Source organism: Giraffa tippelskirchi, chromosome 2 (genome assembly GCF_054371585.1).
Source record: "Giraffa tippelskirchi isolate mGirTip1 chromosome 2, T2T-mGirTip1v1.2.pri, whole genome shotgun sequence".
Classification (NCBI taxonomy): Eukaryota; Metazoa; Chordata; class Mammalia; order Artiodactyla; family Giraffidae; genus Giraffa; species Giraffa tippelskirchi.
This window is the reverse complement of record NC_137276.1, coordinates 67,051,087-67,066,431: the sequence shown is the minus strand read 5'-3', so window position 1 is coordinate 67,066,431 and position 15,345 is coordinate 67,051,087. Positions and strand designations below refer to the sequence as shown.

General features: G+C 44.6%; 1 protein-coding gene across 7 annotated transcripts in view; it reads left to right on the top strand.

Moving 5' to 3' along the window:
• The window catches only part of LOC145537485 (hexokinase HKDC1), a 54,127-nt gene that overhangs the window by 33,203 nt on the left and 5,579 nt on the right, over window positions 1-15,345 (top strand). For 5 of the 7 annotated variants that reach the window (XM_081568166.1, XM_081568178.1, XM_081568170.1 and 2 more), the window contains 8 exons: window positions 1,725-1,880; window positions 2,989-3,222; window positions 4,267-4,571; window positions 6,148-6,293; window positions 6,391-6,510; window positions 11,485-11,580; window positions 11,757-11,856; window positions 13,248-13,431. In XM_081568166.1, coding sequence (XP_081424292.1) covers window positions 1,725-1,880; window positions 2,989-3,222; window positions 4,267-4,571; window positions 6,148-6,293; window positions 6,391-6,510; window positions 11,485-11,580; window positions 11,757-11,856; window positions 13,248-13,431 — 1,341 coding nt within the window. The remainder of the gene's footprint in view (window positions 1-1,724; window positions 1,881-2,988; window positions 3,223-4,266; window positions 4,572-6,147; window positions 6,294-6,390; window positions 6,511-11,484; window positions 11,581-11,756; window positions 11,857-13,247; window positions 13,432-15,345) is intronic. The other 2 variants (XM_081568186.1, XM_081568213.1) reach the window with 2 other exon arrangements.

Below are 15,345 nucleotides of genomic sequence, written 5' to 3'. Positions count from 1 at the left end.
GAAATGGCAACCCACTCCAGTACTCTTGCCTGGAGAATCCCAAGGACGGGGGAGCCTGGTGGGCTGCCGTCTATGGGGTCGCACAGAGTCGGACACGACTGACGCGACTTAGCAGCAGCAGCAGCAGCAGAAGAGATACTTTGAGACTATGCAATTATCCTGTGTCTCATTAAACTTTTACTCTCTAGTTTTAGCATCCATTGATGAATTTCTAGATCCATCATTCCCTCTGTAGTTATTAATTATTGCTATTCTACTATAAGGAATACTGTAAGGAAGAGCTATCTCCTCCACTTACTTCCTTATACTAATATGGATTCTTTTATAATTTAATGAGTTATAATTTTTTCCTATCATTATCATCCCTTCCTATCAAAATTTTTTTTTCAGATTTAGCCAGTGGAAGCTCCCTCAAGCTAGTCCCTAAGTGCTTTTGACATGTTCCCATCAACCTTTAAGTACTTCCTTATTTTCTTGCACAGTAAGATGCTCCAGGCTCACCAAGTACTTTCCCAGTCCCAGCAATGGAAACAACCATTTTCCCAAGAAGCCCTGGTGAATAAACATTTTAAGTACCTCCTGGAAACCACTCAACACTAGAAGTGAATATCAAAGGAACAAATTTCTGCTTTTGATGTACTTGTTCCCTAGCACACACCCATTCCTTGTGTGGGTGACACAGAACAGTCACAGCCTAAGCAACTGGGTCCATTGTAGGGACTTTAGCATCCTCACACTATTCATTTCACTTAACATAATTCCACTATCCCAAGCTCAGCTGGGATTTCTTTTTATTGTCTTCTATTTTTGCAACGTTTTAAGACTTTTTATAATGAAATAGATAAAGTTGATTAGGAAACTGGTTGTCCTTGATTTTGTATTTTATTATGTTTGCAGAATAAAAATTATATTTAATAGTTTACTTGGGAAACAGTTAGTAATTGCTTGTTGTATGCAGACTGAAAGTCCACATGTGGGTAAACTGGTGGCACATTTCACCCATATTATTTCGTGTGTGTGTCTATAGATTTTATTTTATTATTATGTTTAAAAATTTTATTGGAGTATGGTTGATTTATAGTGTTAGTTTCAGGTATAAAACAAAGTGATTCAGTTATACATATACATATATTCATTCTTTTTCAGATTTTTTCCCATATAGATTATTACAGACTATTGATAGCGTTCCCTGTTCTGTACCAACTCCTTGTTGGTTATCTATTTTACTCATATTATTGTAGAACCTCTCTGAGGCTATCTAAGCCCAACTAATAGACACAACATCTTTTTCTCTTGGGCAGAAACGTGTAGGAGTTGGAAAAATTTCAAATTTGGATTTGTCATGCTGTGGTTAGTGATCTTGGGAAAGTACCTAAATTCTCTGAAGTTGAGATTCCTTATATCTAATATGAGAGTGGCACCCCCATGGCCGAGGGTGATTTGAGATAAAGATTCTTGGACTCAAGCACTTTGTGATCAGAAGAGAATCATAGGTTTCCTCTAGTTCAGTGCTCCACTATTATAAGTGGGAATAATGCAGCTCAGAGAGCTACAGTGGGCTCCGAAGGCACCTCAAGGTGGGGCAAGGACTGAGGCCTCCTGACCCGGAAAGAGGCCTTTCCACTACTTGTGTTCCTGACCATGGGCCATGGCTCATGGGCTTGGGAAAGGAATGCTGCATAATCAAAGGCATTGCTGCTACTTATCTGTTCATCAAACTGTAGGTTTGAAAAGATGATCAGTGGCCTATACTTGGGTGAACTCGTCAGGCTCATCTTGCTGAAGATGGCCAAGGCAGGCCTCTTGTTTGGCGGCGAGAAATCCTCTGCTCTTCACATTAAGGGCAAGATTGAAACACGGCATGTGGCTGCCATGGAGAGGTGAGCTACTGGCAGGGTCCCTCCCACCTTGACTCTGAAGGGGGGTAGGGTGGGCAGCCAAGGCGTGGTGTGCTCATGGGAGTGGTGCATAGGAGGAACCAGATCTTTCTTCTTCACCAGGATGATTTCAGGCCTGTGCATGGCTTCAGGTGGATTAGCAGTGCCTGTCATGCCTCACATGTGGCTTCTGGTTGGTTTCAGTAGCTAGGGATTTTGCTGTTGGAGGTTTACCCCTTTCTCATGTTTTGTTGCCTTCTTCCTCCCTAAACAGTGACATAACCTTTTTAGGGTTGCAGACCCCTTTGAGAGTCTAAGTTCTAGACCCTTTACCCCCAAAATGCACACTTGCACACAATTTTGCTCATAATATCAGGGCTTCCTTGGAACCATTAAGGCCCTAGCATGGAATCCAAGTTAAGAATTCCCACTACAGCAATAATCTTCTCTACCTGCTGCTGTCAGGGACTGCATTTGGCTTTGGCTTTGGCAATTAGAGGGAAGAGCTCACACAAATGTCTGCAGTAGGGAGCTGACTGCTGAGGTTGACTGGCCCCAGTTGACCCAAGATCCTGTTCCTCAAGCTTAGAAACCCTGGCACTGCCCTGAGCTTTGCAATCAGCTTAGATTCTGAGCTCAGCAGGGTGACATCTGACTTTCAGAGTCTGTGTTTATGCAGAGCTTGGCAGGGACTGAGTTTCTATGAAAGGCAGTGCAGTACAGGGTGCTTAAAAGGGCAGACTCCTTAATCTAACTGCCTGAGTTCAAATCTTGACCCTTGCACTCAACAGCTGTGTGCCTATGGACAGGTTACCTACCCTGTCTGTGCCTCAAATCCCTCTTCTGAACAGTAGGATAATGACGGTCTTCCTCCCAGGTTTGTTGTGAGGACTGAGTTAACACATGTCAAGTCCGTAGACTAGCGCCTGGCACGTAGTGAGTAAGCAAAAAGTGGTGGCCGCCATGATCATTGTTGAAATCATCATTATTATTATATGACGATGTGCCAGACTGTTTATGTTCACAGTCCCGAGAGGTGGGAACGCTCTCTCTGAGGGGGACTCCCATGGGATGGGGCAGTGTGGTCCTCTCATTTCTGTCCCCTGGCCAGGTACAAAGAAGGCCTAGCCAATACGAGAGAGATCCTGACAGATCTGGGCCTGGAGCCTTCAGATGCAGATTGCATTGCGGTCCAGCACGTCTGCACCATCGTCTCCTTCCGCTCAGCCAATCTCTGCGCAGCCGCCCTGGCAGCCATCCTGACACGCCTCCGGGAGAACAAGAAGCTGGTACGGCTCCGGACCACGGTGGGCATGGACGGCACACTCTACAAGATCCACCCCCAGTGAGTGCTGGCCTCCGGCCCACACCCTCTGCAAGCAATCTCCCCTGGAGCAGAGTCCAGTTTTCTTTCTAAACTATGCTGCTTCTCTGGGTTGCCAGAACCAACCATATTCTATGGTTATGAGATTAGACCACAAAGGGTGAATTCAGAGATTACATTCATCTAGCTGGCAGGGCTGCTTTAGGGGATCATTCTTAAAGGAATGTTTTGCTAAAGCCAATAGCCTGACTAGCAAGGCCATCCATCCATGTGCTTATCCATCTATCTATCCCTATATTCATCTGTCTATCTATTATTATTGAATACTCACTATGTTAAGGTAGGAAAGTAAGATATGTCCAGTTATAAATGGGGAAATATCCAGATGGCAGAGGTTGCCATGTTCACATGAAGGATACCGGTAGGAAAACACAGAAGAAGGGAGAATGAAAGCCCCTCTGACTAACAGAGGTGTAACTGAAAGTCAGGCATGTACACCTGGGAAGAGTTGGGGAAAAAAAATCTTTCTCTATGGGCAGAGATGATGTTCAATCAATATATTATGAGTGTATGCATGCTAAGTTGCTTCAGTTGTGTCTGACTCTTTGCCACCCTGTGGACTGTAGCCCGCCAGGCTCCCCTGTCCATGGGATTCTCCAGGCAAGAATACTGGAGTGGGTTGCCATGCCCTCCTCTAGGGCATCTTCCTGACCTGGTAATCGAACCTGCATCTCCTGCAGCTCCTGCATTGCAGGCAGATTCTTTACTGCTGAGTCACCTCGGAAGCCCATACACTATGTGTGGATATGCCCTACTAGTTGTAATATTAGTGATAAAATAGCCACTTCTTTGAGGCTTCCAAGGGTCCCTTCCACTCCCTCAGATGACCTGGACCCTACCCTAGTCACCCCCATCGTCTCCCTCCCTCCAGCAACTACAGGGGTGAGACTTGGCCCAGCAGGGCTCCCCAGGATGCTGTTCCACTGCTCCATCTGTATCTGTTTCTATTGGCTGGGCCCAGGCCTTTATGGTTTTTACATATTTTGCCATCACCCCTGCCTTCAGATACCCGAAACGCCTGCACAAGGTGGTGAGGAAACTGGTCCCGAACTGTGACGTCCGCTTCCTTCTGTCAGAGAGCGGCAGCACCAAGGGGGCCGCCATGGTGACCGCAGTGGCCTCCCGCGTGCAGGCCCAGCGGAAGCAGATTGACAAGGTGCTGGCTCTGTTCCGGCTGACCCAAGAGCAACTTGTGGGCATTCAGAACAAGATGCGGGTTGAGTTCGAGTATGGGCTGAAGAAGGATACCCACCCACTGGCCACAGTCAAGATGCTGCCCACCTACGTCTGTGGGATGCCGGATGGCACAGGTGGGCCCTGCACCGCTCCCTTCTCTGATGGGCCACCCAGAGCTCCATCCAAGCTCCTTAAACCCAGTTAGGATCTTTGTTTCAAGAGCCTTGGGTTCGAGTCTATGAAGGAGGGAGGGAGAGTACCCTGCTGAAACTGTTCTTTGGTTGATCCAGGGCACTGGCAGTGAAGAATACCTAAGTTAGGTTCCATGTGTGTGAAGACCCAGATGCTGTTCCCGGAGCTACCATCTGGACACGTGGCGTGTCTAGCTTGTCTTCTGCCCCTGCCTCTGGCTTTCTTCTCTCCTGGGGCTCTCTTCCTCTCCCCTCTCTTCATTTTCTGCCCCTGACTTGTCTAATACTTGATCCTTTTCCTGGTCCTCTGTGCTCAGCTGACAGGAGCTACACAGCAGTGAAGCCAGTTCTTCAGACAAGTAACTCCACCTCTTTGCATCTCATGAATCTCACCAAGATATAATGATCTTTGTAAAATGCTTCATCTTTTTAATTTGCTTTTGACTCTTTAATTTCATTTTGTGCTCACAACCACTCTGTATGTTATGTAAAGAGAGAATGATTCCCATTTTATGGATGCCAAAACTGAGACTCAGAGAAGTTAGGTGACATACTTAGGGTTACACAGATCTACTTGGAATCTCTCAACAACAAAGATCTTTTCCAGAGCCAGTATCCTTCGAGTCTACTTAGGGGAGAAAATGAGAGCAGGAAAAGACACTGTTCAATTATTCATTGTTTCATCTCTTTTTTCCTTTTGCCTCCATCCCTCAAAGTTTCATTAAGTACCTGCTATAGGTCAGGCTTTGTTGTAGGCACAGTGACAGAGCAGTAAAGAAAACACAGTCCCTACCTTTATGGAGCCTTTGTTCTGTTGGGCTGACAGACAGTAAACAAATAAACACCAGATGATGCCATGTCATAACAGGGCTATGAAGACAAATAGAGGAAAGTCAGGAGTAAGAGAACTAACTGGCTGGGGGTGAGAGATTTGGCAAATTCAAGGAACAGCAAAATGACCAATGTGATTAGAACAGAGTGAATGAGGCAGTCAGCGAGAGGAGGGATCACACAGAACAGACTATGATGCTCTGAGATGTCAGAGAAGCAAGAGGCACTGCACTGGATGGTAATGGACGTTGGACTTGATATGGTTTCTTATCAGTCTGGTGGGGGTGTGGGAATCCAGGGATGGGAAGAGTGGGACAGAGAACCATTTCATGCTAGGGATGAGCAGTTCCTCTAGGCCCTACAGACAGAATGGAAGCACCTTCCTGAGTCCACTGTAGTCAGGTAGCCTGACCTGGATTCACCCTCAGAGGTTCCTTGAGCGTAAGTATCATGTGTGGCCATTAGCAGACACCAAGGAAAGCAAGCTGGCTTCAGATGGGCTCAGGATGCCTGCCCAGGGCTCTGACCCCATGCTTGCTGACCACCACGCCCCTTTGGCCCCTGAACCTCAGGTCAACAGTCTCTAGGTCTGTTCTCTTTCGGCATCTCTTCTTCCTACCAATGCCTGCACATGAGACCCTGCTCAGTGCATGCTGGTGGAATGCCACCCTCACTTCCTCTACCACAGAGAAAGGAAAGTTCCTCGCCCTGGATCTGGGGGGAACCAACTTCCGGGTCCTCCTGGTAAAAATCAGAAGTGGACGACGGTCAGTGCGGATGTACAACAAGATCTTCGCCATCCCCCTGGAGATCATGCAGGGCACAGGCGAGGAGGTAAATGCCGGCTAGGGGTTCACCCTCCGAGGGGCCAGCCTGCCATCCACCCCGTACGGTGCAGGTCCAGCATGACTGCTGCTCTCTTTCCCTGCAGCTGTTTGACCACATCGTGCAGTGCATCGCCGACTTCCTGGACTACATGGGCCTCAAGGGAGCCCAGCTGCCTTTGGGCTTCACATTCTCGTTTCCCTGCAGGCAGGCGAGCATTGACAAGGTAAGATGGTCCAGCCTGGCGGGCCTCCCTCCTGCACCTGGGGAGTCTCAAGGCAGCTCTGAGTCACTGTTCACTTTATTTAGGGGTCTCAGGTTCAGGGCAGCTGGGGAGACATGATCAAGAATTAAAAAAAAAAAAAGAATTTAGACTATTTAATTTTTTCTATTTACTGTGTTCAGTTTTCACTATTATTGTTTTATGGATTGAGGTTTGCAAAATGCTTTAGGGTTGTATACAAGGACACATGGATAAAATTACTGTTAAAAGAGAGGTCAAGTCATATTATCAAGAGATAAGAGGTAATGACCAGTTAAGGCAAGTTATAACTCTTAGTCTGTAATATTACATGTGTCTACCTGGGTGGTCAGTGTGAACAGGGAAACACAGTAGGTTGTAAGGCTTTTATTGTCTGATGAACAAAAGCTTACCAGTGCTTCTGAAGAAAAGCATTTCTTTCCTGATATTAGACTCTCAGGAGACATTGATCACATAGACACATATTTTGCTGACACTGAAGAACTTCATGGATGATGATTTTAATAAATTGTTCATAATAATTTAGAAATGCATATCACATGACTTTTCTTGGATAAAAGCACCATTCACCTGCTCAAGGAGAACAGAGTACCCTCTTGCTCTCTAATAGGCTTATGTCAGTTAAGCTTTTTGATCTGGTGTAAAAGCAGAACACCACTTTCAATTTACAGAGAGAACCCTGGTCAGCAAAGCAAGTCAGGCAGAGAGCTCATGACAGTAATAAGAATGGCACCAAAGATTTAAGACTTTGTCTGATCCAGTCTGTGTCTCCATGATGTACACATCATTTTTGTTTTGTTTATTTTACCATCTTTTACTGTGGTAAAATTTATATAACATTTACCATTTTGACTGTTTTTAAGTGTACATTGGTACACTTAAAAAGTACAGGTGTGCTGTGGCATTAAGTACATCACGTTGTTGTGAACTATCACCACTATCCATCTTCTGAAGTCTTTCATCTTCCCAAACTGAAACTCTACTCATTAAACAATCTCTCTCCATTTGCCCTTCTCCTAGCCCCTGATAGCCTTTATTTTACTTTCTGTCTCTATGAATTTGACTATTTAGGTACCTCATCTAAGTAGAATCATAACTGCTAAGTCGCTTCAGTTGTGTCCGACTCTGTGCGACCCCATAGATGGCCGCCCACCAGGCTCCGCCGTCCCTAGGATTCTCCAGGCAAGAATACTGGAGTGGGTTGCCATTTCCTTCTCCAAGAATCATAACAGTATTTGTCATTTTGTGACTGGCTTATTTCATTTAGCATAATGTTCTCAAGGGTGATTCACATAGAATTCCATTCCTTTTTAAAGCTGAATGATATTTTATTGTATGTTTACATGCTATTTTTAATCACCATTTTGTAGTTAAGAAAAACAGAGGCACAGTGAAGTTAAGTTGTCCAGGTTACCATGTCTATAAACAGTGGTGGAGGGGTCAGGCCAGGATACTGGCCTGAGAGCCCAGGTTCTTGCATTTTTTCCTCAGGACTTGGAACCCAGTGTTTATGGACCATTTTGGCTATAATGGACAGTATACTTACATATATATATATATATATATATATATATACACACATATAATTAAGACAAAAAAATCAAGAAATAGTACCTACCCTTGTTCTGTGCATTATACTTTATTTTCTATCCTGTTTTTCATATGAGTAAATTGAGGCATGCAGTCTCATCCAATCAGTAGCTGCAAAACCAGAATGAAACAGAATTCTCCAGACTCTGAGAATGCCATGAAAACCCACTCACCAGGCTTACTTCTCACTCCTAATCATTCAGAGAACAGGAATAGAGGGGTTCAGAAGGTGAAATTATCTGGTAATATGGCTAGACCCAGAGAAGGCAATGGCACCCCACTCCAGTACTCTTTTGCCTGGAAAATCCCATGGACGAAGGAGCCTGGTAGGCTGCAGTCCATGGGGTCGCTAAGAGTCAGACACGACTGAGTGATTTCACTTTCACTTTTCACTTTCATGCATTGGAGAAGGAAATGGCAACCCACTCCAGTGTTCTTGCCTGGAGAATCCTGGGGTGGGGGAGCCTGGTGGGCTGCCGTCTATGGGGTTGCACAGAGTCGGACACGGCTGAAGCGACTTAGCAGCAGCAGCAGCATGGCTAGATCTCTCAAAATTAAAAATGCTAGAATGCTAAGAGCCATAAGATCCATTTCTCAAGATTAATGAACAAGGATGTTCACTCCACCATCACTTTTTAATAACGAAAAATTAGAAATAACCCAAATGCCTGGCAATGGAAAACAACTAAATAAAAAATGGAAATAAATTTTCATTTCCCCTAAAATGCTGCTACTGGAAAATGACTAAATATAGTATGTCGCTCATATAAGATTACTGGATTTTTATTTAACAAACACGTACGTAGTGCTTGTTTGGTGCCTGGTGCCGTACTAAATGCTTCACAGACATTACCTACTCAGGCAGGAGGCCAACAGAGTGCAATAGTTTGAGAGCATGGGTCTGGAAACACATTGCCTCAATTTGCATCTTGGCTTCTCCACACTTACTGGCTGTATGACCTTGGGTGAATTACTTAACCTCTCTGCACCTTTTACTTCCTTATTTGAAAAATAGGGATTAAAATAGTACTCATAGGTATGTTTTGTGGATTTTAAATTTTCTGTGCAATTATACTTGAGGAATATTTTCCATGTTAACTGACCAGGAATGGTATAAAAGATATATTACTGAGTGAGAAAAACAAGGGCTTCACAGGTGGCTCAGGGGAAAGAATCCTCCTGACAATGCAGGAGACACAGGAAACATGGTTTCGATCCCTGGGTCAGGAAGATCCTCTGGAGAAGGAAATGGCAACCCGCTCCAGTATTCTTACTTGGGAAATCCCATGGACAGAGGAGCCTGGTGGGCTACAGTTTAAGGATAAAAACAAATTGCAGTAGTCCGCACACAGTATGAATTTGAAAGCGCACATAGAGAGAAAAAAATCTGTAAGGATTCATTAGCGTGCTGATAATAGAGGTTACCTCCCACGTTTAGGGGGATGGGGAGTTAAAGGAGACATTGTTATCAATAGCACTGAGTTTTTACAAAGGTAATGCATTCTTGTATTACTGCTGCCGTTAAAAATTAATACACATAGAAATGGAAGTTGGGGGTGGAGGGGGGAAAAGCCACGTGCAGCTGTCCATTGTCCTGAGTGACCCACAGGCAGCAGGACACAGCTGCTCCTCCCGACTTGGGGAACTGGGCTTCCAGGCCTCCCTCCCAGCAGTTCTGACAGGTTCACAAAGACGTAACTAAGAAGGAAGGAAGACCAATGGAGAGCTTAGAGCAAAGACACCAATGGCTGAGGAGAAAAAAAAAACTCTTTAAAAATAGTTAAAATGTAGTTGACTTACAACACTATATTAGTTTCAGGTATATAACATAGTAATTTGATATTTTTATAGGTTGTACTTTATACAAAATTATTATAAAATACTGACTATATTCTCTTGCTGTACATTACATCCTTGTAACTTATTTGTTTTATACCTAGTCATTTATATCTTTAAATCCCTTTCACCTATTTTGCCCTTCTCCTCACCCCTCTTCCTTCTGGTAACCAGTAGTTTTTCAAAAAAGAGAGACTTTAAAAAAATATGATTTGGTATAATTGCAACTAATTAGAAATATTTTTCAACTAGGGTTGAATCTCTAAGGTTCTACATATATTCACCAGGAAAGGAGCAAGGAAGCCCAGCTTCCCAAGGACTGTTCAGAGAAGGGGGGAGCCCGGAGCTGAGGGCCTCAGGGTGAGGTGGCTGTTCATCCCCTGGGGTTGAGGGTGCTGCCATTAGAGTTTCTGGCCATCTCTCCTATCCCAGCTGCTCTCCTGGCCTAGACACCCCAGCTTTCCCTGCACTCACCCACCCCCAGCTCTAGGCTATGGAGTCTGAGGCTAGATAACTCTTGCTTCTGGCTAACAATGTAACCATCATTTTAAAAATTAGATATACTTTTTCTTGGCATTATACAAAGTTAGACATATTGATTTTAGGAAAATTAGAAAATATAGACAAGCAAAAAGGAGAGACTGAAAGGTACCTGTAATCTTATACCTAAAGTGAACCACTGTCAACCCTCTGGTGTATGCAATGTTCCAGACCTTTTTCCAGATTTGAGTGTGTGTGTGTGTGTGTGGTTTTTAAAAGAATAATAGAATAATTCACCTTCTGTATTTATTGAATGTGAGTTCACTTAACAGTGTATGGTAAACATCTTCCTCTAATGGCTAACATTCTCTTAAAGCATTATGTTTTTGTGGCTATAGAGCATTTCCTATATTGATATACGATGATAGATCCATATTATTGGAAAGACAGAATGTGTGTGTGTGTGTGTGTGTGTGTGTGTGTGTGTGTGTATGTTAGTTGCTCAGTTGTGTCTGACTCTTTGTGACCCCATGGACTGTAGCCCACCAGGCTCCTCCATCCATGGAATTTTCCAGGCAAGAATACTGGAGTGGGTAGCCATTCCCTTGTCCGGGGGCTCTTCCTAACCCAGGGATCAAACCCACATCTCTTGCATTGCAGGCAGATTCTTTGCTGCCTTAGCCACCCATTTTTCCTGTGAAGCAATGCTTTGATGAACATTTTGTAGCTTTATCTTTGATCATGAAGATGTGATTGATTGGATAAATCAGAAATGGTCTTTGTTCTGTGCAATCATGGCCAGGAAATGTGATTTGATGTGAATTTCTGCAATTATTCCACTCAGCAGTAGACCTTGTCTGAGCATCATGCTTCATGGTGCCTCTGGGTCCAGTGTTAGGGATCCAGATGGAAGCACAGTCAAAAGCATTTGACCAGCAGTTAGCTGTAGTCCCTTGCATCTATTTGATGCTGAGGTTGTGCAGTGGTTTCAGCAAGCTATTGCTCAAATGAATTTGCCTTCCTTTCTTTCAGGGAACACTCATTGAGTGGACCAAAGGCTTCAAAGCTACTGACTGTGAAGGGGAAGATGTGGTGGATATGCTCAGGGATGCCATCAAGAGAAGAAATGTATGATATGGTGTTGAAGCTCATACCTGACCTTGTCCCTTCCCCAAGGCCCCTGTGCTCTGTCATCAGATACCAGCCCTGTGACTCTGGCCTCTGCCCACCTCAGTCTGATGTGCCCCTTTTGAGACTGTTTGGCCTGCACATCCTACTTACAGTAGAGCTCTCTTCCTTTGCAGGAATTTGACCTGGACATAGTTGCAGTTGTGAATGACACAGTGGGGACCATGATGACCTGTGGCTATGAAGATCATAATTGTGAGGTTGGCCTGATTGCGGGTAAGTGATCAGGCATGTCCCATTGGCCTGCTCCCATCTGATCTTTTGGAAGTTACCTTGTAACATACTGAGGGGCAGGGGGTCATTGTTCCATTACACAGGGGCTCTGAAGACAGCTTTGTCCATGGCAGAGATAAAGTTAAGATTGGGATTTCAGGTCTCCTAATTCCCAAGTCTTTACTTAATATCTTTTCCCCTAAGAGTTCTAAGCCAAGGTTGTCCATTCTGTTGAGGAAGGAGAATAACATAGAAAGAGGGAACTTTCACGTTTGGGCCTTGGGGCAGATTTTACTGGGTGGAGGGAGACTGCAGTTGGATCATATTGGTTATCCTGGAGCTGAGAGAGCTAGATTTTCATTCCAGCTCCAACTTGTACCTCCTCTGTTCTCTGACCTCTTCTAGCTGTCAGAAGGTGCACAGGATGGGGAAGAGTTGGAAGGAAACCTAGGAGAGGAGCAGGGAGTGGCCTGAGGTATGATATAGACATTTTAGGAGTTTTTTGGAAAAGTCTGGCAGTGATTAAGGGCAAGGGTAGATTCCAGGGGGGTGACTGTAAGCGGTGAGGGGACAGGTGGCATTTGAACAGGTGGAGACAGGGGCGGTGGGCATTCCAAGTGACAGGCACTGGTTAAGTAATCACAGAATCTGAGACAGTTGTTCCAGCTGGTTGTCTGGGTTTCCTGAGGGTAAGCAGTACATAGCACAAGGAGACGGGGATATATTGAGATGTCTTAGTCCAAGGAGAGGTTTCATCTCACTCTAAACCTTACCTGCTTTGTGACCTTGGGCAGGTTGCTTATTCTGTCTGGACTTGAGCTTCCTCATCCATGGGAAGGGTTGGGCTAGATATGGGAGGTCAAAGAGGTGAGATTTGTTTGATTGAAGATGATAATTGCCTGGACTGTTGTCTTGAGAATAGTTCTGAGACCAGGTCATGGACAAAGGAGAAGAGGGTGGCTTTCAGATACCAAGTGTCTGCTTATCCAAGACTAGATGGTTCCTCATGGTCCCTTCCAGCTCTGCTAACTCGGTGACTACTTGGAGCTCACTTTGTGTGCCTATGGCTTATCAGTAATGAGGAGGGTAAGGAGGAGGATAATGGTATCACAGGTATGAATTCTATGTGGAGGAAACTTACAGACATCATCTCATTTTTTTTTCTTGATAACAAATATATAATGCAGGTGTTAGTTCCTTTTTACAGATGAAGAAATTGGATCTATGAAAGATGAAATACTTGCCTGTAGTCACCCAACTATAAATAAAAAGCTGAAGTCCACACCCAGTTGTATCTGACTCCAAACCTAAATTCCTGTCTACTGTACCCTGCTGGCTCTTTAAGACCTAGTGGTGTCTTCTGAAGACTAAAGTCCCTTCATGATTCCTTCTAGGAACAGGCAGCAACATGTGCTACATGGAGGAGATGAGAAACATTGAACTGGTGGAAGGGGATGAAGGGAAGATGTGCATTAATACCGAGTGGGGAGGATTTGGAGATAATGGCTGCCTAGATGATATCCGGACCCAATATGACAAGGAGGTGGATGACGGGTCCTTGAATCCTGGCAAACAGAGGTGAGAAAGGGGTGTGTGTACATTTCTGTAGGTCAGCAGATCTATGGGGGTGCCCTTTTCGTATTACAGATATTTGTATAGTTTGTATATTTATGACAACTCTTCGTCAGATGTCAGTGAAGTGTCTAATTTGAACAAAAGCAAAGATGGCCCAGTGGTAAAGCTGCAATGCAAGAGATGCAAGAGACACAGGTTCTATCCCTAAGTCAGGAAGTTTCCCTAGAGAAGGAAATGGCAACCCACTCCAGTATTCTTGCCTGGGAAATCCCATGGACAGAGGAACCTGGCAGGTTATAGCCCATGTGGTCACAAAGAGTCTGACACAACTAGAGCATGGACACAGCAGCAGCGAAAGATGATAACGATAACCCTATATGCGAGACAGAATAAGAGACACAGATGCATAGAACAGTCTTATGGACTCTGAGGGAGAAGGTGAGGGTGGGATGTTCTGGGACAATAGCATTGAAACATGTATATTGTCGTATGTGAGACAGAGCACCATTCCATGTTCGATGCATGGGACGGATGCTCGGGGCTGGGGCAGTGGGATGACCCAGAGGGATGGGATGGGGAGGGAGGTGGGAGGGGGGTTCGGGATGGGGAGCACATGTAGACCCATGGCTGATTCGTGTCAGTGTGGCAAAAACTACTACAATATTGTAAAGTAATTAGCCCCCAACTAAAATAAATAAATTTATTAAAAAAAAATGTTATGACAAGTTTCCAACAAACAGAAGGTGTGCCTTTTTCTAATTACCATAAGGTTACCATAAGGTCTAGTGGTGGCTTTGGAAATGAGGCCAAGGTTGTCAGGAAATCTATTCACTGTGGCCTTGATGTCACACTGAAGGGGCATGGTGGGACTCTCAAGATGGGTTTCTAGTAAGTCCTGTTTAGAGGTCGACATCCTCAGTCTTTTAAGAGCAGGCTGCCAGGTTGCTGACCTCTGTGGTTCTGGGGTTGGGGGAGTAACTTCAAGTGAAGGATGGGAATCCTGGTTCTCAGCCATGATGTCATGTCCCAGCATGGGTCACAATCACTTGTAAGGGTTATTCCAATTGCTAACCGTACTAAAAATACTGAAAACAATGAATGACTAAAAAGAAAACAAACACAAAACAGAGTACATTTTCATTTGCATTCTCATATAGCTTCTTTAGTAGGAGAGAAAGGGGTAGAGCTAGTATGGGGGGAACTGATTATTAGCCTGGGCCCATCTATTTCCACAGGGGTTGGCATACTTTTTCTGTAAAGGATCAGAGAGTAAATGTTTTACTCTCAGGCCATGTGGTTTTTGTCACGACTAAGCTCAGTGTCTTTCTATAAAAAATAAGATGAAAATATAGATTTACTGTGAGACAATATCCAAGTGGAAAAGTTGAGCTAGGAAATGTGATGGGATGCCTGGGTCACAGATGCCTTGCTGACTATTCAACTGAGAACACTCAGTAGGAAGAGGCTTGACAAGACCAAGACCAGCCATGGTGGTCCCACATGTTCCTTTGGCACTAGTCTTTGTAGCTGGGAGGCAGGCAAGTTACCATAAGCCCAGCTGAACCAGGGGCCAAAATCACAAGGGACCTGAATTCCAAGTTGGGGCATCCAAGTTTTGTGTCTGAATCCATTGGAGGATCTCATTTCTGGAGTGAAGAGTGTTAGGGGGCAACATACTTGGATTTACTTTGCTGTCCCCATTGTTTGTCTAAGTGTTGGTTCCTTAGACTGATGAAATTCTGAGAAGTTAAGAGAACGCAAGTCCAGCATGTAAGTCTCAGGCACACTCAGATTTTCATTTGACCCTGCAGGCAGTGGGAGTCCAGCTCCACATCATTGTTATTAATACTGTCACTGTCACGCATACCTGGGCAGAGTGACTGGTCAGTGCCTGTTGATTGTAGAGCTTCTTTTTTT